Source organism: Aptenodytes patagonicus, chromosome 6 (assembly GCF_965638725.1).
Source record: "Aptenodytes patagonicus chromosome 6, bAptPat1.pri.cur, whole genome shotgun sequence".
Taxonomy (NCBI): domain Eukaryota; kingdom Metazoa; phylum Chordata; class Aves; order Sphenisciformes; family Spheniscidae; genus Aptenodytes; species Aptenodytes patagonicus.
Genome location: NC_134954.1, coordinates 59532519 through 59558274, shown reverse-complemented (window position 1 = coordinate 59558274; position 25756 = coordinate 59532519). Strand labels below are relative to the sequence as shown.

Here is a 25756-nt window from a genome sequence, read left to right as displayed (position 1 = left end):
TTCACCCTACAGAACGCAGAAATAGCTGAAGGAGTCTCTGATTCATTAGGTATTACACTGGAGAAGGAGCTCCCGGGAGACTGAAGAAGGCAGATAAAATAACTTCGAAAAAGTGGACTCAGATTTATACACCAGTCTGGCCAATTTAAATTCCAAGAAACATATGCAAACATTAAGCAGTTTTATAAACCACTGAAGATCATAAGATGATAAACCAGCCATAATTGGTTTGTCACATGTAGCTAATCCAATTTCCCCATTTCATCAGGATATTCTCGTAAGCTAACTAGTGAATTGTTGCATAGCCCAACTTACTACATAGAGTATGCCCAAGACAGATTCAGAGCAGTTATCAGTGATTTCTCCTCAAAGGGGAGGATAATTTAAGTGGACACCCACAGCAGTTTACCTGCAGTCCACTTCCATACACTATTTTAACTGATGATGTATATATGATGGAACATACTGAAATATTGCAGATGACATCAAGTTAAGTGCGGCTGGAAGTCCGTTTAAAGATAAAAGTCAAAATTCACAATGATATTAGTAAGTTGGAGATGATTCAGAAATCAACAAGATGAAATTCAGTAACTCACATACTTAAAGTGAAATCAAATGCAGAAACCACAAAGTGTAAAGTAATTGGTTGGCTAAAAGTCATGTAGAAAAGGATATAGGAACTATAACAGACCACAGACTGAACAGTGAACAGCAGTCAGTATGGTGACTATCAAAAAAAGTAAAGTGTCATTCTGGAATATATTAACATGACTGTTACATACTGAGTTATGGTTATATCCTATGTTATACATAAAGTGGCCATGAGAAAAACCTCATGTTTTTGTAGTACTCTATTGAGTTTTGGCCACCATAAGAATGGAGAAGAAACCAGAAAAAAAAATACAAGGCTTGCAAAAATGTCTGAGGTAAGGCTTAAGGCTTGAAAGAAGAAAACTAAGGAGAGAAAACAGATGCGTGATGTAATGTTATATATGGGCAGTGACCAATTTTACACTGTGCTAAAATGGAGTAAGTAGTTACTAGTTTCATTTGCAGGAAAAATGATTTAGAAGACAAAGAACGGTAAGTTATAAGATAAGCTATCTTCGAAGTTAGTTACGTAAAGAAAATGAGTATCTCTTCTCTTAAAGTCAATTTAGAGTTTACTTAAAAGTCAGTGTGACAGATCTTTGCTTCTTTAATATTGCCTTAGAGCAAGGGACTGGACCGAAGCTGCCTTGCAGTCCTTCAGTTTGGTATTTCTGTGATTTCTGTAACAGAATTCCATTTATTGCTGTGCTCATTCCATACTGCAAATGAAACCATCTGGTCTTTGGAGAAGTTTCTTCTTCACACTTCTCAACTAGTGCTTGACACACCCTCAAGTCAGACAATCCTTCAGCTGCTCCTCTTTCCTTCCCTTGGAAATTTAACATGGGTTAAATTTACACCAATCCAAATCAGTTTCGTGACCACATCAGCAGGTGCTGTCTTGCATTCCAACAATTGATTTCACCAGCTGTTAATTCTTGGTTTAAATCACTGCTCTTCAATTTTATTTACTCTTTTAATCTGAGAAACTGTTAATAGGAACTCCACTGTATTTGGGGTTTTTTAGGCAAAACAAGAAATGACAAACTAACTGACATACCTACTTTGGATCAAAAAGGGTCACAAAGGTCAAAAGCTTACACTGGATGACTTGTGCATGGCCAAAGATAGAGAACATTTTCATAGCTGTGCATATGAGTCATGAATTCTGTAATCCATAACTTTACCAAAGGTAAGACTGCTCAGCAGCTCTATCAATCATTACAAGTTTAGCAAGTGAGTTTGGGGAAAGAAGTTAAGCTTTCAATTTCTTCAATATTTTCATTCATTTAGATTTTACAATCTAAATTTTCTTCTTCACTTTTTAAGAAGAGAAAAACAGATTAATCAAGTAGAGCTCTTGCAGTATTCACACTTACCGTCATTGTAGTCTTGTTGATGATATGAAATATGGTATCTTCGGGGATAAGTCCCCCCCTTTCCAAATTTCTCAAATATTGGGATATCATACTCTACTAGAAAATAAAGAGATACATTTCAAAATTTAAAAAGTGGCAAAAGCATATTAAATTAATCAGTTTGGTATTATAAACTTAAACATGGGGGAACATATCAGAGGATATGCTTCAAGCTGGAGCATCAGAGCAAAAAAGATTACAGAACAAAAGCCACAAATCTAACAAACCATATGAAATAAAAGGACATTCAGCCAAAACTGCCGAAGGATCAAGAATTCAATAGCTCAAGTGGTTTGTAACCTCTTGCTTAAAAGAATGTCAGAGGACTGCAGCATGCCTAATTACTCCAGTTTTAAAAATAGTTTCTAGAGGAATTCTGGGAAATTACAGTTCACCAGGAAAATTGGCAGAAACTATTACAAAGAATAAAATTTAAAGATGCATAAATATAAAAAATTGGCGAATGAGTCAACACAGCTTGAATTACTAAAACACATTCAATAGGTCCTCTTTTAAAAATTATTAAAGGAGGAAAGTATTCATAAGATAAAGGGAAAAGTCCCTCATGCATAAATAAGTAGTTGGATCAGTACATAAGATGGGAGTAAATGGTCAACAGTTCCACAGGAATCTGGACTACAACTCATGCAGTTTAATTATGCATGAATTCTCTGGACAGAGCAATGAATAGTGAGGTGACAAAATCATTTGGAGAAATAAAGAACAGAAGAATTACAGAAAGCCCTTAAGAGTCTATGTGACTGGATGTTAAATGGCAGAGAAAAGTGTGAAGGACTGTGATGGAGAGTTCCAATAAAGCAGCAGCTGAACTCTCTGTATTGGCTAAGCAGCAAATTAAATGCTATAAATCATTAAGATATACTGAACAAAGCTCTGGTCTACTCCATTCCAAAGGATTTAGTAAAACTGGAAAAGATTTAGAAGTACAGAGATGATCAAAGATACAAAATTGCTTCTCCATAAGGAATGTAGGCCTCTATAGACTAGAAAAGCAATAGCTCAAAGGGAGACAAAGAGGTCAAAAAAAAAAATCACAAAGGGCGTACTTCTTTATAAAACACAAGTTGCACAACTTCTTGTCACAACATACTGTTGATACTGAAAAAGTTTATACAAGTTGAAATAGGGACTGAAAAAATTTGTGGAAGGAAAAAAAAATCCATCAAATCACAGAAAAGCATCTTGCATTTGCAGAACCCTTAAGCCATACACGACTAGGAATATATCCTGAGGAAGGAATATTACACGCTCCTCTATAGAAGCTTGGTACTGGTTGTGGGAGGAGAAAAGACTAGGCCGGATGGACATTTTTTCTGACTCTATATACTATTCTGTTTTTGTTACACATCAGATCATAAGAATAAATATTGAATATGGAATTAATGATTGCTGTCTATCCCATTGTTAAAATACCAGAGCATCTCACAGGAAGAAACCCCGAAAAAATATTGCAGGATCATCTTATTAGAAAAGTAACTGTAATAAGCAAACACAAGTAAACTAGATTAAGATTACCAAAGGCAAACTAATTTCTGACATTTCCAACTTTTTTGGTATTTCTCTCTGCCACCTAAGTGATTCTTATACATAGTTTTAGTTTTATTTTCATTTAAAAGTGGTGCAATCTGTTAAGCACTCTAGAATCCTTAAAAGAAGAAACACACCATCACACAGTTATCTGGATAAAGTTTCATAAAATAAAAAGAAGCTTTAAAGTATATAATAGACCAAAAACCACGAAACATCCCAGATTCACTGGAAGCTAGTTATTGTTCAACAGCAAAATTCTGTAGTGAGGCATGTCCATGAGAGACACTTCAAAGCACTTTCAAGGTTACCCATTGCACTTCGTATCCTGAACCATGCACAACAACTTGGATTCAAGCCAGACTATTGTATGAAAACAACATTAGTGGTGACGGTTAATTTATAGGCACAGCAGACAGTTCTCCTTCATCCTTTCACTTTGCAGCGCTTTCAATTACAGAAGCCATGAGCACTTCAAAGTGATCCTCATTTCACATCGGAGAAAATGAAGGCTCCGTGTACTGGTTTTGGCTGGGATAGAGTTAATTTTCTTCATAGTAGCTGGTCTGGTGCTATGTTTTGGATTTGTGACCAAAACAGTGTTGATAACACAGGGATGTTTCAGTTACTGCTGAGCAGTGCTGACACAGAGTCAAGGCTTTTTTTGTTTCTCACACCACCCCACCAGCGAGTAGGCTGGGGGCGCACAAGAACTTGGGAAGGGACACAGCCGGGACAGCTGACCCCAGCGGATCAAAGGAATATCCCATACCATACAAGGTTGTGCTCAGCAATAAAATCTGGGAGAAAGAAGGAGGAAGGGAGGATATTCAGAGTGATGGCATTTGTCTTCCCAGGTAACCGTTACGTGTGATGGAGCCCTGCTTTCCTGGAGATGGCTGAACACCTGCCTGCCCATGGGAAGTAGTGAATGAATTCCTTGTTTTGCTTTGCTTGCATACACGGTTTTACCTATTAAACTGTCTTTATCTCAATCCACAAGTTTTCTCACTTTTACCCTTCCAATTCTCTCCCCCATCCCACTGCGGGTGAGTGAGCAAGCGGCTGCATAGTGCTTAGTTGCCAGCTGGGGTTAAACAACAACACTCCAAAATTAAATAAATTAACCAAAGTTATGCTCCAACTTAGAGATGGACAGTACAGTCCAGTTTAACAAACTGATGCGTGCCCCCATCCACTGCGTCATTTGTTCTTTTCAGAGAAGCAGATAAGTTATACTACGCACACTAACAGTGGTGTTACACACGATAATCTAGAAGAAAACATTCTGAAGATCTTATATTTCATTGTATCTTTTACTGTGTGCATTTGGATTAGATTTTGTTGCTTTGTTTTCTCCTACCATATTAAGTTTGTGCAATATAATACCTCTCAATGTGAACTTCCCTTCTAAGCTCTCTTATTTGCAAGAGGAAGAATTTTGGAAAGCTAGTACGTCCAGTGATTTTTGCCTACCTGAGAATTCTTGATGATTATCTGGATAGCTCTGTGCTCTTGGCATCCGAGATTTGGGATAGTTGTCTCTGGAAGTGTAAAAACATACAACATCTAAAACCTGCTGTTAATCTAGTACTTAAACATTTAATCTTACCGTCTCACAATTCTTTATGACTGATGAAAAGTTATTGCTATACAAGTGGCTGCACTGGTTTACAAATGCGGAACCCAATTTTGAAAATCAAATCTAATAGGTATCAAAACCAATTCAAGATCAGTAACAATGGAAAAGTTTGCTTATTGAGCTTAATGTAGTAAGAAAGCAACAGATTCTGTTAATGAGCAATGATATTAGTAAAAACATGAATTATCACAAGTAAAGCCACAAAGGAGCACTGTTACATTTAACACCTTTATGGCTAAACACAAATGTTTATAAACTGGCAAAATCTCTTACACAACCTACAAAAACTCTTGAGGAAATTTAACCAAAGAAATGCAGAACCTTTTAACATCTCCAAATATTTCCTCTTCTCTCCATGAAAGCCATAGGATTAAGAGAGCAACTTTACTGAGTTATAGAATGAATTTTTTGGTGCTTACATGATCCCATTATTTCTTACCTACAATTGGTATGCAACTCCCAGCCACCAAAAGGAATGGATGGGATTGCCAGTCAGAGCAACCGATTACAGTATTATTTCCATAAACATACCAAAACAATGTCCTCCTTTTTCTGGTAAGAATTTCTCTAATGGATAACAGAAGCTAAATGGAGACACAAAACCTACATCTTTGTAGGAAATATTTGAATGGAAAGAAAAAAAAAGGAAAACAAACTAAGTAGCCGTGACAAATGACATAAATAAAAAAACAACCAAAAGAAGTTTTGGAGAAGAAACATGGGTCAAATTAAGATTGCTTTTATTTCCCCTTCTTCCACTCACCCCTACCCCACAAAAAAATAAAAATTTGGCTTTTGGTAGAATTTCTATCCTATGTAGCTACATTAAACACTGGGTGTATAACCTATCACACTCCAACCACAAAATACTTTTCATGTCTATTGTTTTCTTGTTTGTGAAATGAAGACTAGTTATTAAACTCAAAAATGTATTTGTTAGACCAAATGTATTTGTGTCCTCAAATCACATTCTCAAATGAAGTGGTACTATGGAATACTATAGCATTGATTAATTGCCACTGGCGATGATTTCCAACTTTTTACCTTTCTACCAATTAAACTAAATATTTAATTAGCAGTATTATTTGTATAGCAGTTCGAAATAAACGAGTAGCCAATCTAAGCAACATAAGACCCAAGGTTATTTGCCTGACCAACCATAAGCCAGACAGGAGCATGTTCTGTTTGGCTTACCTGGTGGCTGAGAAACTATGGACAGTGACCCTCTCAGAACACAAGAATCTCCTAACAGATCAATCAAAATAGATCTCCAGACCCACCACAGTACACGCTGCCTCTCCCTAACTGACAGGTTTAAACAAGGAAAAATAAGTGGAAAGTCTGCAATGGGAACAAGGGGAGAAGAATGGACAGTAATTGCAAAGAAAATGAGGGGACTGTCTGTTGAAGTCTTTAAATGATTCTACCCTCTTTCTCGAATTGGGTACCCTCAACCTTGGAAAAGGGAAGCTTACTTCATATAGCAGTACCTAAGAAATGTAAATTTCATGGGGCTGCTCACTGCCAGGGAATATACTTCATATATACGTAAGACTGGCAAAATTTAGTAAAAGTCTTCAGTACATTTTTGTAGGATCTGAAGTCTAAATGTTTGTGTTTCAAATGCAAATTGTAGAAAAAAAAAGCTACTTCTATTTTCTGTGCATTAGTAAACAATTAAGTTTCAGTAAGCTTTTATAAATGTTCTATAACTTACAGAGGAATTTCTGGAAGAAGTTTAGTAATAGCTGTCACTGGAGAGTTATGTGTTACAACTGATACATTATGCAATCTAGTAAAGATAAATAATGAACTTAAGCAATTCTTACCCATCTAGAGGGCTGTCAAGTGAGGGACAGCTTCCCGAGCCAGAGTTGTCAGGACTGCTCAAAGACAATGGATCCAGCATCTAATAAATAACAAGCACAGAAAGACTAACAAGTTCAGTTTTTTGTTTAAAATGTTTGAAGGTTTCTGCTTTGAAACGCCTAATAAAAAACAAAGCCAAACCAGAAATATTAATTACCAGAGAAAAAGTTAGCTGCCATAGTTGAATCTGCATTACATTCTTTTTCCTGAAATGATTCTGTGATTTTTCTCACACCTAACTAGAATATAGTTAAGGTATTTAATCATGCTTTGTACCTAACAAGTTGTACTGCTACATTCTTCCTGTATATGCCATTGTCTCTTAACATTGTATCAATATCTGCATGAGTAGCTTAGCAGAACAACAAAAATAAGGCCTGTAAAGGATAAAAAGCTGAGACAGTTTAAAAAAAAAAAGTGGGTTTTGCCATCAAAGAAAAAAATCTCAAATATAACACATTGCGATGAACACAATTTACATAATCTCCGTAGTGGTTTAAATTTGGCCAACTAGAAGTCACAGAAAACAGCTAAAACCAAATACTGTAAAAAGCTTTTAAACATTTATCTCTAGTTAGGACTCCAGCCAAGTTACACAGAATTTTAAATAGAACTGAAGAGAAAAATGGAAGGAGAAAGAGGGAAAATGCATAAAATTTATAAACACTCTCCCTTCTCACCCAACCCAAAATCCTGTTTCAAATAAAGTAAACTTTCATCTGAAACTGGAGTTTACAAAAACACCAAAGACAGATTTTTTCCTAAAACACTTCTGACGACCTAGGAATCAGTGCTCATGAGCTGTGTGAAATCTACCATGTATCAGTTTGAAGAAGTCATAAAACTGACTATCTCAGCCAGATCTATTATATAATGAAAATAAACATCAACACTTTCTCTGTTGCTCAAATTCTAATCCAGAGAAAAAGAAACGGATTGATAGTAAAGAGCATCCTCCTGACTACCATCTATTTCTATTGGCTGACATTCATTGCATTGATCTCGCACTACCACCCTTAAAGTCCTAAGTATGATGACAGGCAAACATCACTCCCTTCTCTTTTACAGTAAAGTGATCTAAAATGTTTTACAGATTTGTTTTTCAAAAGAAGTGGAAACATAATCTAAATTTTGAATTACTGAATGTGACAATTTTACCAGCCTGCCTCTCAAAAACAGTGGAAAGCTCATCTGTTGTCTTAAAATGAGCTCCTTCCTGAAATAAAATTTGTTTTGGTATACAATATAACATCTATTATTTTCCATGAATTGGACGCCAGTCTTGTGCTGTAAATTTAGCAGTTGCCCCTCCAATTTTTATGGTCTGTGCTGCATCTTAAAGGTCCTGGGCACATACTTTGCCGAGCACCAATCAAGGACTGTGTCCAGAAAGTGAATTTGCACTCTGCAAACTCAGACACTTAAATTAACTCTGTATCAGGGAGGACAACATTTATCACAGGTTCAGCAATAATATTCCTCTTTTCTCATGCTGAGCAGTGGGTCCTGAAAGGGAAAAAAGCCCATCTGCTGTCAGATTAATTACCTCTATAACAATGCAGTATGGTCCAACTGGCAGACCACGGCCCGCTTCCATCCAACCCATCATCTCTTCTGTAGAGGAAGCGTGGGGTCTGCTGTCAGAGTGTGAATAGCTGTGCTCAGGCAGATCAACAGGAGAGCAGAGCAGAGCCCTCCACTCCCAAATTACCTTCTTGTCTTTGTGGGGCAGGTGTGACAGATGTAGGCAGCATGGTCAACACTTGCCAAGGTGATGTGGCAACTTAGGGGGAAGGGGGCAATGTTGTGAGTTCCCAACACCCAATCTGGCCTGCGAGGCTGCTTAGGTTGAACTAACCTGGCTTCCTATGAAAGTAAAATTCCTGTATTTAAACCCTGCTGACAGCTTACACAGCAATGCGTACCTGACAGGTTACATGTTTCTTGAATACTCTGGAGTGAAAGGACATACTGGGCCTCAGACCTCATCTGTCTGTTTGACCAGTCAGTGACCAAAAATGACTTTGCCCAGGCCAGAAGTCATCATTTCACTGAATGAATCCAGGCCTGGGCTGGATCTGACCACATAGCTATGATAATGAATAGCACCCTGGTCTGGAAATTAGGAGATTCAGTCTCTATTCCCAGCTCAGTCATTAAAATTGTGCAACAAATTGCACAATCTCTTTGCCTCTATTTTTATTCTATCATCTGTCTCTCATTTAGTCAGCTTATAAAAACCATTGCCTCTTGCCATTTGTGAATACAGTGCCAATGTCAACAAGAACTTGAAGTGATTTGGGTATACAGTATTATTTTTTTTTTCCTCCTTAAAATATCTCTTTCTCCATTGCCAATTCTGTGAGCCATTACATTCCTCCACCTTCTCCTGCTGTTTTTAAGAGCAATTTTGATATTCAGAGCACAGGATTTTTATTCGTGCTAAACGTGCCAATATCCCACACCAATAATGCAGGTGAATAAGGAGAACAAAATAGCATATATTTGTGACCTCTCCCCTAAAAACGTGACTGTGAAAGTATTTCAGAGCTTATTTATACCAGGCCCATCACCACCCCCTTGCCTCTACCCCAACACAGTATAAACTGAGTCCAAATAATTCTGACAGATCCAAACTTTTCTTTAAAACCTCCTTTGATTACCTGGGAAAGTTGTAAAACTGGTCTTGCTTACATATCCTTCTAATTAAAATGAAGGTTTTTGTGCTTTCTAATGTAGGTATCTCTTGCTGTAATTTATACCTATCACTACCTCACTCAACTATCATGGAAATTAAGAATATTATCTTTCTCCTTGTAGCAACATATTTAAATAATTGAAGAGACTTACAGAGAAAAAACAGGTTCTACAAGACTAGATAACCACAGTTATTTTAACCTCCTCTCACAGATCATGTTTTCTAGGGTCATCATCATTTTTTTTGAGCTATTCTTTCTAACAATTCCATATCCTTCTTGAACAGCAGTATTTCATAAATCAACCTAACAAAAGCTTTAATTTTAATAAAACACACACATACCTGATCCATACTTTCTGGAATGAATTCACCCTCACTGTTGATACTGGTGAAGGACCCATTTCGGGCCACCTGATGCAGCTCGTCTGGAATGTATCCTGGGGGAGGTGAACTCCGATCACGAGTATTAGAACCTTTTGAAAGAAAAGGGCTAGTCAGAGTCTCTTCACTAACCCAGAATCCAGGGGCTTTATTCAAGTGCTTCATAGGCACTGAGCCTGCCTGGATCACGTCTTGCATTAGAGATTCCCCAAATGCCCATGCAATACAAGACTTACATATAGCATTTAAAATCTGTAATCCAGGAACTATGAAAAATTCAGGGCAGGGTTGCCTCCATGGCATTAAAAAGAATTTTCATTATACAGGAACAGAAATATAATTCACCCGCACATCTAGCTGGGTAAATTTCTTCTTTTGAAACAAAACAAAAATCCAAACCCTTCCACCCATGTCAACTAATCCTTTCCAACTCTTGAAAATTTCAGTTTTTCTTTGTAGTATACTAACGTCTGCAAGAACATGAATACCTCTATTCATAATAAATGCATAATAAATTAATTAAATTGTCTGAAAAATTATTCATTAAACTCTCTAGTTTCATAATTAAATTTGGAAGTTAACCACACCAACTTTAGAACATGAATAGGCAAAAAGGTTATATCAATGCCAAAATAAGTATCTTAAATGTTCACACATTAAGATTAAAAAATATGGGAGTCCTAAATTGAGCAAGGAAACTCACTGCCATATAAACAAACAGATTTTTCAGTAACTCATTCCTGTATCTGAAAATAAAGGGGAGTACTAACATCAACTTTCTAGGATACCCATCAGTTACCTCAAATAATTCTACATAGGTTTATTTACTTGTCATTTTTTTGGTTAATTTTCTGTACTCTCTCTCTATATATATTTAAACCACTTGTGACTTAAAATTCAAAATCCACTCTCCCGAGTGCAAACTCTACAGTATGACAAGTCACTGATGAGTAAGAAATTCAGAGTCTGTGTTGAGAACAAGATCTTCCCAAAGAGACTATTACAAAAGAAAAGTTTTTACAATTAAAGCTATTGAAATATGTAGCTTACCTATTACAGACATCCGCCTTTTTCTGTCTGTCACACCAAACACTGTATTATCTAAGTCTTCCAGTGAGGGCAAGGGTTCCACTTTATTTACACTGGGTGACTGAAAATGCATACATATTACAAACTGCAATTATTACTTTATACTCCTGACAATGAAAATACTTTGCAAACTTTTAAAGGCTCTGTGCAACACATTCCTTTTTTCAAGCAGTTGAAAAGAAGCTTGTCAATTTATATCAAAATTAATCTATTTTAGTAGCTCATTCTTAATATTTAAAAAAATAATTTTCATTATTTTATCACTATTTATCATTATTTATCACTAGCATACAAATCCTATCAATGTCATGGCTGTGGTGTGATAGATAATACCAAAATAGCTCAGTAATTAGCCTATAGTCCACTGCTACTGTTTGCTACAACAAACATTTAATTTACAATAAAGGAGTGTCACCAGCATATGACTTAAAGAACAGTTCCAAATAGCTACAGTTACGTAAAATTCTATGTGGTTCTCAAATTTGTATCACATCATCATCCTATTAAGGAACATTTTTCTAGCACTGTAGGGAAGGCATACAAAGAGAGAGGAACAGTATCTAGGAAAAAGTTAAAACCAAGTCAATACAAAATGCTAATACATGCTTAAAGTGAACTGAAGAAGCAATCAGTAATATTTTGAATTGGTAAAATGTCATCTTTAGGAAAAGATACAAATTATACTTCAATATAAAAACTGAGGAAAAAGACATTTAGCATGTCAACTCATACCTGTGTATTTCCATGTATTACAAGTAATATCTTGAGACTTTTCATATGAACACTACGGTCAAGCAGTTCAACAGCTTTGTCCAGGTCATCCTGTGTGGTTAATGGAATTAAAAGCTACAAAGAGGGGAAAAAAAAAAAAAAAAAATAAAAAAAGATGTCTTAAACAGGACACAAGAAAGAAATGAGGAAGTCAAGTGCAGAGAAACAAATAAACTGATGCTGTCTTTCCTTTCATTCCAAACAACTTGAAAATAAAATTTATTAAATGATGCCTCAAGTTACCACCAAAATGTCTGAAGTTCAACCTTAACTTTTCCTTCAGATGCCTTCAGTAGGTACAGCATGGTGCAACAAGTCTTCACAATGAAGGAGCAACCATTTTACACGTGTACACCTTAATATCCTACAAGTTTCAGAGAAACATGTGCAACAGTGTCAGTGTATTTGCCAACACCTAAATTAATGCAAGTCTATAAGATAAATAATGTGCTTTATGCTCTATAAAATAGGACTTATTTTTATCTCACAATATTACAACTATATTTATTTGAAGTCGTATCACTAACAGAATTTCTCCATTGAATAACAGGATTTGTTAAGGAAGTTATCAGGCATGATGCGATCCACATGGAACAACTGTAGTGCTCACTAGAATCTCCTTAGATCTAATTAATCACAATTAGCTTGGCATACATATATCTTTAGAACAGAAAATGATATGCCGTTAAAGTACACTTGAGATCTGAATTCTATAACGATTAAAATTGGGCTTATGTTTCAGGAGTGTAAATTACAACTTCTGCTTGTAACAAAGGAACAGCGCAATATAGATTTTTTTGAAAGCTACTCTACTTGTAAACAGTCTCAGTGATGCTCAAATACAACATCAGTTGACATACAATACTTTCATACAAAAAGAAATGAAAATGAGGGATGAAGGTCTTGATAAAATGAAGAGTACGGTCATTTGTTAAGTTGCAGTTTTAATGTTAATGACAGGTTATTACCACCACATTTCTGAAAGGCGATGGGATGATTTGCCAACTAGTGCAGAGGATGACAAGCAGAAAACCTGCTCAAATGCCTGAAAATCTGTCAAGAGAAAGGAGCTGAGGCTAAAGCATCACGAATGGCCATTTCTTCTGACCTTCCTAACCTCCAAAAACCTTTTGTAGGAAATCTTCATTTTGAGGATCAGTTTCACAGAAGTGCCTGGTAAGGTAGTGAGTAACCAACAAACAGCAATAACAGGCATTTTCTTCTGCAAAGATGCAGATTAGATACAGCAATTATGTTGTGCATAACCAAGCACACAAATAATCCTACATACACTTTGCTGACTCAAGGCAAAAAAACAGAAGTAACTCCTAAGAATGGATCCTGCATCTGTAAATATACTTCCTATTACGAATTCCATCTCTACTGCTAAAGGAAAGCTGGAAGTTATCTTGATCAGGTGTAAGTGGCTTGACAGCACTACCACTGTTCCCAAGAAATCTTTGTGAACCAGCCACTTTAAGAGGAGCAACAGTTAAGCCTAGTTCTCCAATCCAAACATTACTAAATGCAACATTCTAGCAATTACCTAACAAGATTAATCCTTAAAGAAAAAAGTGTACAAGAAAGGATAAAAATGTTATTTCAAATTTACAAACATGACAAAGCTCAATGCGGTAAAGAGAATCCCAAAGTCATGCAACAGGACTGTGGCAGAACAGGAAGACAATTTACCCATTCCTGATCAAGTCTGAGACATGATTTATTAAGGTATGACTCTTCTCATAAAACATTTCATGCTTCTTCTGCCTATCCTAATTTAGACAAGCCTTACATATTTGAGAACACGCACGTTAGAAATCTGGGGTTTTGTCACGGGAGTAAGTTTTGTCACAGGAGTGGTTCTCACTGCTTATGAGAGCAAATTTCAGCCTTAAAATAATCAATGTACAAGTCACTGAGAATTTAGAAGACGCAGAATATTACCTCATTATTGCTGTAATGTAAATCCATAGTCTGTCCAAAAGCAACTTTAGCTTTAGCTGCAAGATCTTCAAGTTTAACAGGCCTTGGTAATTGCAGGATCCTGAAACACAATTTAAGTTATAAAGAATTTTTGTCCATTACTTATGAAAATCTGGCAACTCGTTGATGATCAACTAAGATCACTTAAGAGCGATCTTACAATTAAATTTATTACTAAAAAGACCATAAGAGGCTATGCTTTATTCACTGTCCTCCATATTTTGAGTCATTAAAAAAAGACAGAAAAGCAGTGAAGAAGTTATAAGGGATAATCACACATAAAATTAGATCTCATTGTGACTATTTTACTTGCTTGCGTATGGCTTCTTTCTTAGCTTAATGCTTTGCATGCCTCCATTCCAGAGGCAAATTCTTAGAAACTTCTAAACTTTTCTACTTCAGAAAACTAAGACAATGGAGTACCATAGGCTGACAAGCGTATCAGAAAGGAATTAATCTACAGGCCCATTTTTTGGAAATCCAGTCGACTACCTCATCTGAGGAATGTAACTAAATGTCACCATCTTTACCATAATGAATTACACACTCAAACTGCTGAGTCCATCACTAACTGTGCTTCAAGTGTGCTTCTGTAAGAATGGTGCAGTTGTAGGTCAACAACTCAGATTTTCCTTTAACTGAATGTCTCGTCAAACCAAATAACCCAAAATGCCTGTACCTGACCTTTTGCTACAGAAAACTTATTTGAGACACACCACCATTAAACAACAAAAAAAAGCTTTTAGAAGTGACTAAGCTAGTGAGGTACATTCAATTCACATTCAAAAAAGAAACAGCACTCAAATTTTGCAAAGCAGAAAAATTAGCAAAGAATAACTGTCTCTTTTATCAGTGTTTCAATTGGTACCCTGGTTACGGAACAATATTTCTCACTGAAATGAGGCTAGAAGCCAGGCCACTTCCAATTAAAAATTATTTTGAAAAATAAAATCGTGAAAAAAACCGCAAAACAAACTCAACACCAATTCTCACTGTAGTTAACGATTTCTTTAGCAAGCCTGGAACTCTGCCTATCACAGTGCACGTTCCTTGGTACAAAGTGCCACATTACTACCGAAAGAAACTCTGGAATCACTTCTTTTTTCCACTTCCCTTTTTAAAAAGTAGTGAGAAAGCCATTGCATAACTTATCTTTCTTGCATAATTTCATTAATTCATCTTTAGATCTACATGCTCAGGCAACAAAAGTATTGTAACTCATGCTGAGCAATGAGCCTGGGCTGCCCAGTAACCCTGGGCAAGCAGGCTCAAGTTACTTGGGACAGTCTGAAACAGAGCTAGGCCCATCAGCATAAAAGCTTGGGAAAGGTATCTTTCCACACGCTTACTTTATGCTTGTATTCATATTGAATTGATTAACTTAGTCCACTGTGAACGTGAATTAAGATAAACTGCAAAAATGCACTGCCCGTGCAGACTGGCAGTGAGTAAACAGTTCTCTTTTAAATTCATGCTTCCACTTATTTCACAAGAAATTGCTAGGTAGAAGAGTCCTTAATTTTCAAAGCTTTTGAAAAGACTTATTTCCTCCAAATTACTTATAGCACTCAACCATGCAATGCTACATGTGACGTTCAGAAAAGTGAGAGAAAGAAGCTGAAGAAGGTTAATACCTAGGGAAATTACTGCTATTTTACTACCCCATGTAAAGAGAGGGCACATACTGTAATCAGCATGGATACACACTGATCTATTGCACACCACAATAAGGACTGCCCAAAAGTAGCATAGGTTTCATTCTGAAGCAATCTTTACTTAAGGAATTTACCATTTCTATTGACAAATAGCATGACCAGGATATTACTTCCTGCTTCATTAAGTATTTTCAAAGATCTTATTCTATAACCATTTCTCTGTAGGTACTGCTTTCAGAAAGAGACAGACAAAATGAGTTGTCCACGAACCACTTCTGCACAGAACTGTAGATCAACTTCTGTAAAAGCTTTTGAGCAGCCATCAGAGCAGAGAGATATAGAGGTAGATGTTTGTATACTTTAAGCATGTACATCATTCACCTCTCATACACCAAATGAAAATAAATTTTAATGGATTATTCAAAATTATCAATGAAAACAATCTAATTATAAAGTCTAATCAATTTTCCTATTACAGTTCTCAGATTGGTTCTCCAAAGTACAATCCAACATTGAGTTTTAAGATCAAGGCTTCTTCCTCTGGGTGTTACAGTAACAATATGTTATCATGCATTTATTACGCACATGATACAGCAAAAAAATTATTTGCTGGTCTACTCATATTTGAGATCTATGCTAACGATTTAAGTAGTTGTTCTAGACTACAAACACGTATCTGAAGGGTAAACAAATGAAGGATATTACATGGGACATAGATACAGTAAGATAATTCTGCATTTATGCATACTTAGAGCCCACATTTTAAACAGATTAATTCTTAAATTGTGTTCATATCAAAATAAAATTTAAGCCCAAAGCAAATACACTCAGATATCTGAAACACTAACAATTTATTTGAAACTTTATAATAGGAGGCCAACAAAATTCTATAAATAATTAAAAGACAAGACTGTTTCCTGTGTTCCCACCTTACCTTTTTTCACCTCGATGTTCAAATTTGACTCTAACATCGTTCTGTAAGAAAAGAGATAAAAGAACCACTATTAGTTTGTTACTACCTCCTTTAATGAAGGCCATGAAATCCCATTCAATAATCCTATACCAGAAGTAAAATCCTTAAGCAGTCCGTATTAATTTTCTGTCCTTTCTGATATACCAAGCATTTTAACAACGTACTTCAGCTGAGGTATCTGACAGAGGCTTAAAGTGTGTAAAAAAATACAAAAAAATTATTCTGAAGTACAATGAATGCTTCTGTAAGTAAACACATTATCTTCTATCAATATATTTGAATATTATAACAGATTCATGATTTCAAATTCAGCGTGGAACTGATTACCAAAGAATCCTCCATCATGAACAGGCAGGTAGACTTAGCTACCATAACAGGTTTTTATGTACACTTCAGAGCTGAGCGTTCCAAGCTTAAGAAACATATCTTGTTTCATAAGCATTACCATAGAAACCCACGTATGTAATTAAGCCAGCATTCATGCAATCAATTTCCCAATAACAAAGATACCTGTAAATATCTGCAGCTACATGGAAATAAAATTGTTTTGCAAAATAATAATTTTAAGAATCAAATTGTATTAGCAACTATTGCAGGAAAAAAAAAAAATGCATTCAACCACAGAGGTTATATCCAAATAACAATGTTGTATCTTCCAAAAGAATTACTTGATTCACAAGTGATTGCTTTCAAAATTAACAAATTTAAACAGAATGACAAACATATATTTCCCCCTCACCACTACCACATTATACTCAGAAATGGCTCAACTATTTTTCTTCTAACTTTCTAAGCATGTATTATATTCAGATCATTTTGGATCATATATGCACATTACTTGAATGTCTAAAGTCACAGCTCAGAAGTGAGTTATATGACACTAGCAAAGCACCGCTGTGTTATATACTGGACTCTTACAGCTTTTAAAGCACAGAGTGAAGAAGATGTAGCCATCAGTTTTTGACAATTTAAGAGCCAAATATATTCAAATACTTTGATCTTTAATGGGTTAAAACAAGACTGCACAAAATGAAGTTTCATGAAATATTGGACTGTCAATTAAGGATCCAATCAAATAAACATACAGTTAATTCAATAGGGCTATTACAACAATTTGGGTAAAAATCCACATGCTCTCCTAATCTCTCCATATAGTAGTTCAAACCTATCAACTAAGTATTTACTACTACTCCATCTGTGTTCAGTATCTGCAGAAAAAAAAAAAAGAGTTGAAAAGAACTCACACTTCCAACACATGAACAAACAAAAAATTGAGGCCAAAGATGCGGTAAAGGAGCTTAAGTACGTTTCTGCTGTTGCACTGACATTCTTTAGTATGACATAGCTGACAACTGGGCAATCTAGTATACCTAGTATAATTCATTCTAAAGAAGCATTCCAAATAAGAGATGCTAGCACACCTTGATATTTTAAAATAGTCTAGTACCAATCAAATAATAATGACAACAACAACAATAATAAAAATCTACATACAGTGTCAAAACACCCCTATGATCTTCAATTTATCAGGATCGGAGTCATTTAAGCATACACTATGAACTGATCTGAAATGCCACCATTTCATTTTGCTGCTAATTTAAGACCATGAACAAAGAAAATAGCAGCACATGTGGGAGACTAATAGCTCATTCTGGTATGCTCACTGGTCTGGCAAGGAAAATAATTGTGGAAGTCACAGCAGGACATTCCGTGTTCAGTAGGTTAGTAAAGATATTAAAAGATTACCTGTTTTTTAGGCGAAGATGACTTTGGTTTTCCTGTTTCTTGCTGGGGCAATACAGGACGACTGGCCTTATGAAGCACAGCCAAATCCTGCATGATTGAATTCAAAGCTTGCTGCTCATCTGCTCAGAGAAAAAGACAACAGAAGTGTAAGTGACTGTTACATTTGAAGTGCATTACTGTCTCATTTCACAATTAGGCAGGCATTATTCTAAAATCTAAAAGTCCATATTACACTTCAATACATAATTGCCAAACTAAAAAAAATTACTGCCATGTTGCAAACATTTTTATTTTATCATTAACAGTGCCTAAGGAAATAAACAGCTTAATCAGTAAACACACTTAAATGGCAGGTTTAAAAAACTGAAGTCATAGCAGAGATTGACAACTCTACAGAAATGCAGGCTGTATTAGTTAGAGAAGGGTGGGGGAAACAAAGTAGATAACCCCCCCCCCCCCTTTTTTTTTTTCAAATAACATCCATGGATGAGATGCTTGCTAGAAATCACACTCCCTCCCACCCCCAATTTGTAAAATAAAGAAAAAGAAAAGCAAGTACTTTTGAATCATTTTTCCTCTGTCCTGAACAGGTACAGCCATGCACATAGGAAGCATACACAAACTCCTAGAGGAACATCTCCACTATTTGAGCATCTGCTGACAGCCCACAGAGTAATTTAAAACAAAACACCACAGAACTTTTCCAGGACTGCAAATGTAGGGTTTTTTAGAGCTTACAGGACTAATTCACAAAGAGAAACAGAAGCACTGAACCCAGGGGACAATTTAGGGGCAGGAGTGCTACGCAGCTTAGATTTCAAGTTCACACTAAATCCTAAATCCTGATGGATCTGCTGCAGCTGTGATGGCCTGAGGCCATGCTAGACAAGGTTTGCCCTGGAACTGGGATGCTCCTTTAGACATAAAAGCACTTAGGAGCTCAAAAGCCTGTACATCCATCACTAAGGGAAATTTATTTGTCACTAATATTTTGTATTAATTCCTTGCCACAGCAACAGTACTATACTCAACATGCATCTAGAATACTGGCTAACAACATTTATCTGCAAAGATGTTGATTGTATGCCTTCATACTACTTCACAATGGATATGTTTGTTGAAGATTTCATTGTCAAGTGCTGTGATTTATTAAGAACAGTATTTCTGAAACACGGAACTGAGAAAAACCCCAGCATTAAAAATCAGCATTCCAGGTATTCAGCAATGATGAGAATTCCTTCACACTCTGTTCAAATATAACCAAATATATTTGTCATATCAGGAAATGATGGGATTTCAGTGTTCTAATTTAATAGATTCCTAACAGATGGTCTGAAAATGAGTAACTTTGATCATCACTCATGCTGTCATTATTTGTAACTCTACTAAGATATGCAAATCTATAAAAGCAAGAATATTTGATGGCAGAACTGAAGGCATTCTTGCAGCTCGCAGTTATTCCTTTCTCACACTAACACACACTTCAAAACTTGCCACAATTTAAAAGGTAAACTATTTTATTGTGTTATAGCCTATTCTAGTGCTCAGCGATAAAAAAAAAATTGTTCTTTTAGCAGTTGGTTAGAGGAGGTTTAATTCCCAGTGGTCACTAGGTAGCATATTTCATACAAAAGAAACCAAAGCATTATGGCAAAGCATCTAAAGTTTACTGAATATCCAATATGACTCAATAGTCATTTCTGTCACACAAAATGTTGGAGAATATCGGAAGTCTAAAGAGTGCTGTATTCCTAGATTCAGCTACTTTATTATTAAACATGAGGTTAGGAAAAAATAGCATAACAATAAAAGATAAACAGAAGAGATACAAAAACGTGTGTGGTTTGGTTGGTTGGTTTGTTGGGATTTTTGAGAGTGAGCACTGATAAGTGATTACAATAAAAACATGGTCAACTTACTAAAATGCACGTACAACTTGAAAAATCAACATCAAATTTAAAGGAATACAAGTGTGCTACATATTTAGAAAAACACAGTTATACCATCTACACAGTCCTGGCTTTGCACTGCAATGACACAAGACGATAAAATTCTCTAATATAGACTTTATGGGTTTTTTTTTCCCAGTAGCCATTACAATTTAGAGCACAGTAAATATTGCTCAGTACCCTAATACTATGAATCTCAACTTCCTATACTTGGATTTTTAAAGTTACCACATAGTGAGGGAAAAGTGCTGTATTCCAATGGAAAAAAAACAGAAGTATTCTGAATACTAGCAAAGCAGCTGAACACTGCCTTTCATGTAGACGTTACACTGAGTTACACAGCCAAAGCACACATTTCCTAGGAATGGTATTACATTAATGTTTTTTTGGTCTTCAATAGAAAAGCATCCAAATTAAATTTTTATATATATTACACACAGGACTTACCCATAATGGCAGTGAGCCTGAAAACTTGAACTTCAGGGAAATGGTTGCTTCATTAGCATTATTTTATTTCCTAAAACGCAAAACCAAAAATACACAATTATTGAAGTTGTCAAAGTATGTAAGACAGTCAACTCCTCATTGTTTATGGGCAGTTTTTCTAATATTCTACACATCAAATATGCATATAAAATACAAATAAGATTGCATATGTAGATACAACATGTGGAGAAAAGAAATATTGTCCCCAAAGCCTCACTGGGCTCTGAGCAACATATATAGACTTTCAGAAGACACAAAGCCCAAACTAAATATTATTCTAGGCTTAAGCTGATTTTAGACTCTATCTACACCCCCAAATGATGATTAGTAGCTTAATTAACCATAACGCTCTGCTACATGGGATACCCACTACTCCAGATTATTAAGAACTGATTCTTTTTCTACAGGTTCCTGTATCTGGTGTTCAAAGTTCTGTGTTCAGAACTACATATATATAGTTCATATATATATAAATATATATGAAACTCACAGCGCAAATCAAAAGGCATCAATGCCTACTGATTATATAAACTAGAAAACTTCAATTGGTTAAGTTTTTTCATCATAATTCAAGAGCAGTACACAGATATCCCAACACCCCTGAAAGCAAATGCCTCTGGAAGACAGTAGGTATTAACTTCTAATATACAATATACAAGTTATCCAGAAAAGCAGAAACATAGGGGGCACATTTGTGAACAAACCCTGTCTATCACAATATCTTGAATGTCGATCAATTGAAAAAAAAATAATTAAGGACCAATTAAAATAATCTTTCTCCAAGATGCTATTATGGAGCTTAATAGCAAAAAACTAAAGACATATCCCTAAATAGACAATGAGATTTGTTGTAATACAGGCTACCACAGGAAGAATTCAGAATTTTTAATACAAGATCATAGAAGAAAACTCTCTAATTTCTTAAGCAGTCACTGCGACCAAGTAGGGAGAGCCTATTCCCTCCTCCCTTTTCCTGGCTGCAGTGGACCATCCATCCTTCTGACTGAGAGCCAAGAGATCTACCCTACTCTGATAAAACAGATGATATCCCTTCAAGTTCATTCAAGGAGCTACACCAACAGAGTATGACTCATTTTTTTTTCTTTTTTAAACAGAATTTGTTTTCTCATGGTTTAGTTCCTTACCAGTGTCAAATGACCCCTGATGCCAGCACAGGGCCACCTGTGGGAGTACATGGCTGAGAACAGAGGGGAGGAGGGCCAGCTCTTTCAGCACCAGCCAGTCAGGCTTCCTTGCTTGAATATTCTCCCCATTTTCTAGCTAACAACAAATTAATTACAATTTTTCAAAGGATTTCTGAGCATCTTCAGTTAGGCATCTAAGAGTTTCTGGCATCATGTCTCTTACATACTCGTTTCAGGAAAACAGCCTTTTTAAGCAGCATTCATTTCACCAGTGGAACTAGAAAGCTTCAAGTACTTCTGGCATATTTTTCAGAACGAAATTTGGACTTGAGAGCCATATAAAGCTCTCTGCTGTATACTGCCTTTTACCCGCATATCAGATGACTCATCTACTATTTCCTATTTCAAGCTCCACAATAACCAAGAAGAGATGAGGCTTTTAAAGAAGATCCAGAGGTCCCGCTCTGCAATCAGAAATCAGCCCAGTTGAGAAAGCATGCAAGAGCACATTAGAACTAAAATAAAGCTGAAAATATGATTCAAGTGTATTCAGAGTTACATGCTCCCAAGTCTATGGACAGCCTCAAAACAGTACCTGAAACAGCTTCCAAGTGTTGTGGGAAAGAAACTCCTGTCTAGTGCTTTGTAAAGTATTAAAGCCTGCAAGAGCATGAGTATATCTGGCCTGGGCTGCCCACGGTCTCAAGACGCAACCCCAACTTTTACTACTGACATGGTCTCTAGCCTCTTGATGCCACCACAGGGGGAGACAGAAAAATCTGTTTCAAAAAAATTAAAAAAGAAAAAGCTTCTGTTGCTCCATAACAGAAAAGGAAAACCGTGAAGATACAAAAGAAAGGGATTTGTACTAATCTTCAGAGAGGAAAACAGGGGCTGAATTTTCATTTATTTGCCGAATGATAGTAGCCAAGATCACTCAAAATAAGGACAGAATCTTTGGGCCTTGCTCTCACACAAGATGCCAGGAGATCTGGTTTACTTAGTGAACTGGGATTACCTTTATAGCCTTAAATAACACAACTAACTTTCTTCCCCATGTCTGATTCTTTGCATCTTTTGCATCCCTAAGAGTCAAAAAAGCAAAACAGAGCATATATTCCATTATTTCCTACGCTATGTTTTTTTGTATCAGCAGTAGTCTTGGGGGATCTTTCAAAGAATTATTCACTCAAGTGCTAATAATTTTTTTTTTAATTCTGTATTTGATCCAACTGTCTTAAAATGAGAGCTAGTGTCATTTTCATAAAATGTCTGATTTAATTAGCTGTCTTAATACATTAAACAAAAAAATGTGTTTCATGACTTTGGATGAAGTACTTCTGTAATACTTCCTTGTAAGCATTTCAAAGAAATACAAAAGTTCTGTGAGGCATTTTATATCTTCTGCCACACTTTAAGAAAACAAGAACAAGTTATATCTCCAAACAAAAACACCCCAGATGTTCTTCCTCAACCTCGCTGAAATAACCAAACTTGGAAGCTCAAGATATTTGAGCTACAGGGCTCATATAGGGCAGGCAAGCTGAAGATGATGAAACATCTTAGGAAACATCTTCTGCAAGTTCCTCCAGCTACAAGAATTCGTTCTTTAGTATTTATCTGTGGCATCTCTCATCAAAAGAACATAAGCTAATGAGTGAGCATCCATTTCTTTTCCCTTCCACTTCCTTCTTATTCCTTAGAAGGAAAAAAAAAAGCCTAAAAAAATAAATTTCTCTGAATAACTTAGGGACTTCTCACCTTATCATCCCTTTTAACCAAAATTCTTTCTGTTCAAACATAAAGTATAATCACCAACTAAACAAGTCTTTTTGTTAGCATTTAGTGTCACCTCAAAAATAAGCTAACAACATTAAAATTTCAATTAAAGAGGTGACCCACATCAAACTTTATGAACACTTCACCTTTGTGAATTGAGAAAACACTTCTGTTTTTAACTGCTCATTTTCACAATGGACTATAACAACAGGGTGGTGGTGGGGAGAGAGTAAAAATGAGCTGACAAAAATCAAGATTTTTTTAATACAAAAAAATATACATTCAGTAGAAAAGGAAAAAAGCATACCTTAATCCATAGTTACAAGGTAGCATTAGCAAAACATACACACAGTAGATGACAATCCAGGACAAAAAGGAAGCGAAACAGAGAAAACTGGAACTCAGAGAAAGATTCAGGAGAAGCAAAGGCAGCAAAACACAAGAGCAGATGCAAAGGTTGAACAAGATTATGTCAAGGTCTTGCAGAGAAACACAAGCAGCTTGAATATGAATGTAATTAAAGAAAGGATGACAGAGAGTGAATTTAAAAAAGGTGATGATGTGATAAGAGTAGCAAACAAAGAAGAATATCCTAGCAACAGCATTTTGAATATAAGGGTGGAGAGATGCCGATTCATATTCATGATTCACTTCCTATCAGCCACCTTCCACAGAGCCTGGAAGTCTTTCAGAATCTGAGAAAGCCGCTGAAGGAACAAAATATCCAGGTGACTCTTGGAAATTGTTTTTATCTTTCTCATGGCAAATGAAACAAAGCCTAAGAGCAAATAAGTCATGCGGATGATAATCTAGCCGTTCAAATACTCTGTGCTAATTGTCCATATGCATACACTTCTCCTGTAATAAACGCAACAGGGTTAAGCTGCCTCTCAGTTACTGAGAGATAAAAGTACACGAACACCGGCATACATATTACATCGTCCCTCATGACTGACTTGGTCACATTCAAAAACTTGTAGGCTGGGAAAAAAAAAAGCTTTACCCTCACACAGTAGAGGAAGAAAGCAAGCAGATGTTATATGAGGTGAATATTTATTAAGTGAGCTAGAAAGGGTGTTTTAGTTCTGTGGAATATGGAGATATATAGCATGCAGAAATGAAACGGCTTCTACAGCATCCAACTTCATAACAGAAGTACAATTTTTACAGAGTAAAATTAGCTATGGCTACAATGAGAGCCATAAACTAATCATATGAGAACAGCAAAGGTAGTATGTAAGCACTTAAGAACATAAGCCAGCTTTCATGCTGCCTCATATGTTAAAAATCAAGAAAAAAAATACAGTGCAGCAAACAATTTATCTTAGCCTGATTTTGTAAGGAATTCAGACTTATACAGTAACACTTCACCTACACAGAAAGGTGCCTTACACCTTTGGAGTCCAAACCTGTTCCAATAGTGGGGCAGGAATCTCAAGGATATCAATTCCCTACAAATTTTCACTAAAATAAATCAGTCCAAGGATACATAGTTCCCCATTCTTGCACCAAAGCAAAATGACACAGTGTGAACTCAAAAGAAGAAAGATGCACTATAATTATTCCAATCCCAGGTAAAGATTAAATTGGAGATTATATTATAGTAGGCATAAGCAAGTTAAACCAAGATGACAAGAAATCAAAATTTGCTAGCATTGCTATTCAGAGACATACTTGTCTACAAGAAAACAGATGATACAAAGAACAAGGTAAACATGAAGAGTGAGTGTTCACAGGTAATTTTTCAGACTGTAGAATGGAAAATCAGAATATAAAGTAAGACTACAAAAATTTATTTCATAGCAAGAAGAATGAGCCATACAAAATGGTTTTACCCCCAAAATGTTACTTTTAAACAATCAAATGCTTGGTCTCACACAACCAACTCTTATAAATCACAGTAAGCAAGGCTGACAAAACCTCAAGTGATCACCTAGTCAAATACACCTACTTAACCTTTAACCAAAATAATGTGCAGCACTGCTCGTCATGGTTTTTTTTATTTAAAATCAAATAAAAATAGTGTCTGTGAA

General features: G+C 35.9%; 1 protein-coding gene across 2 annotated transcripts in view; it reads right to left on the bottom strand.

The window, feature by feature from the left end:
* Positions 1-25756, bottom strand: part of MAP3K2 (mitogen-activated protein kinase kinase kinase 2) — a 54421-nt gene that overhangs the window by 13824 nt on the left and 14841 nt on the right. Inside the window, exons 2-11 of one of the 2 annotated variants that reach the window (XM_076342889.1) lie at positions 20761-20830; positions 18365-18483; positions 16580-16620; positions 13952-14051; positions 11969-12082; positions 11198-11297; positions 10109-10239; positions 7029-7108; positions 5034-5101; positions 1971-2066 (exon numbers count right to left, since the gene is read on the bottom strand). In XM_076342889.1, coding sequence (XP_076199004.1) covers positions 1971-2066; positions 5034-5101; positions 7029-7108; positions 10109-10239; positions 11198-11297; positions 11969-12082; positions 13952-14051; positions 16580-16620; positions 18365-18483; positions 20761-20764 — 853 coding nt within the window. In that variant the 5' untranslated portion in view covers positions 20765-20830. The remainder of the gene's footprint in view (positions 1-1970; positions 2067-5033; positions 5102-7028; positions 7109-10108; positions 10240-11197; positions 11298-11968; positions 12083-13951; positions 14052-16579; positions 16621-18364; positions 18484-20760; positions 20831-25756) is intronic. The other variant, XM_076342890.1, reaches the window with a different exon arrangement.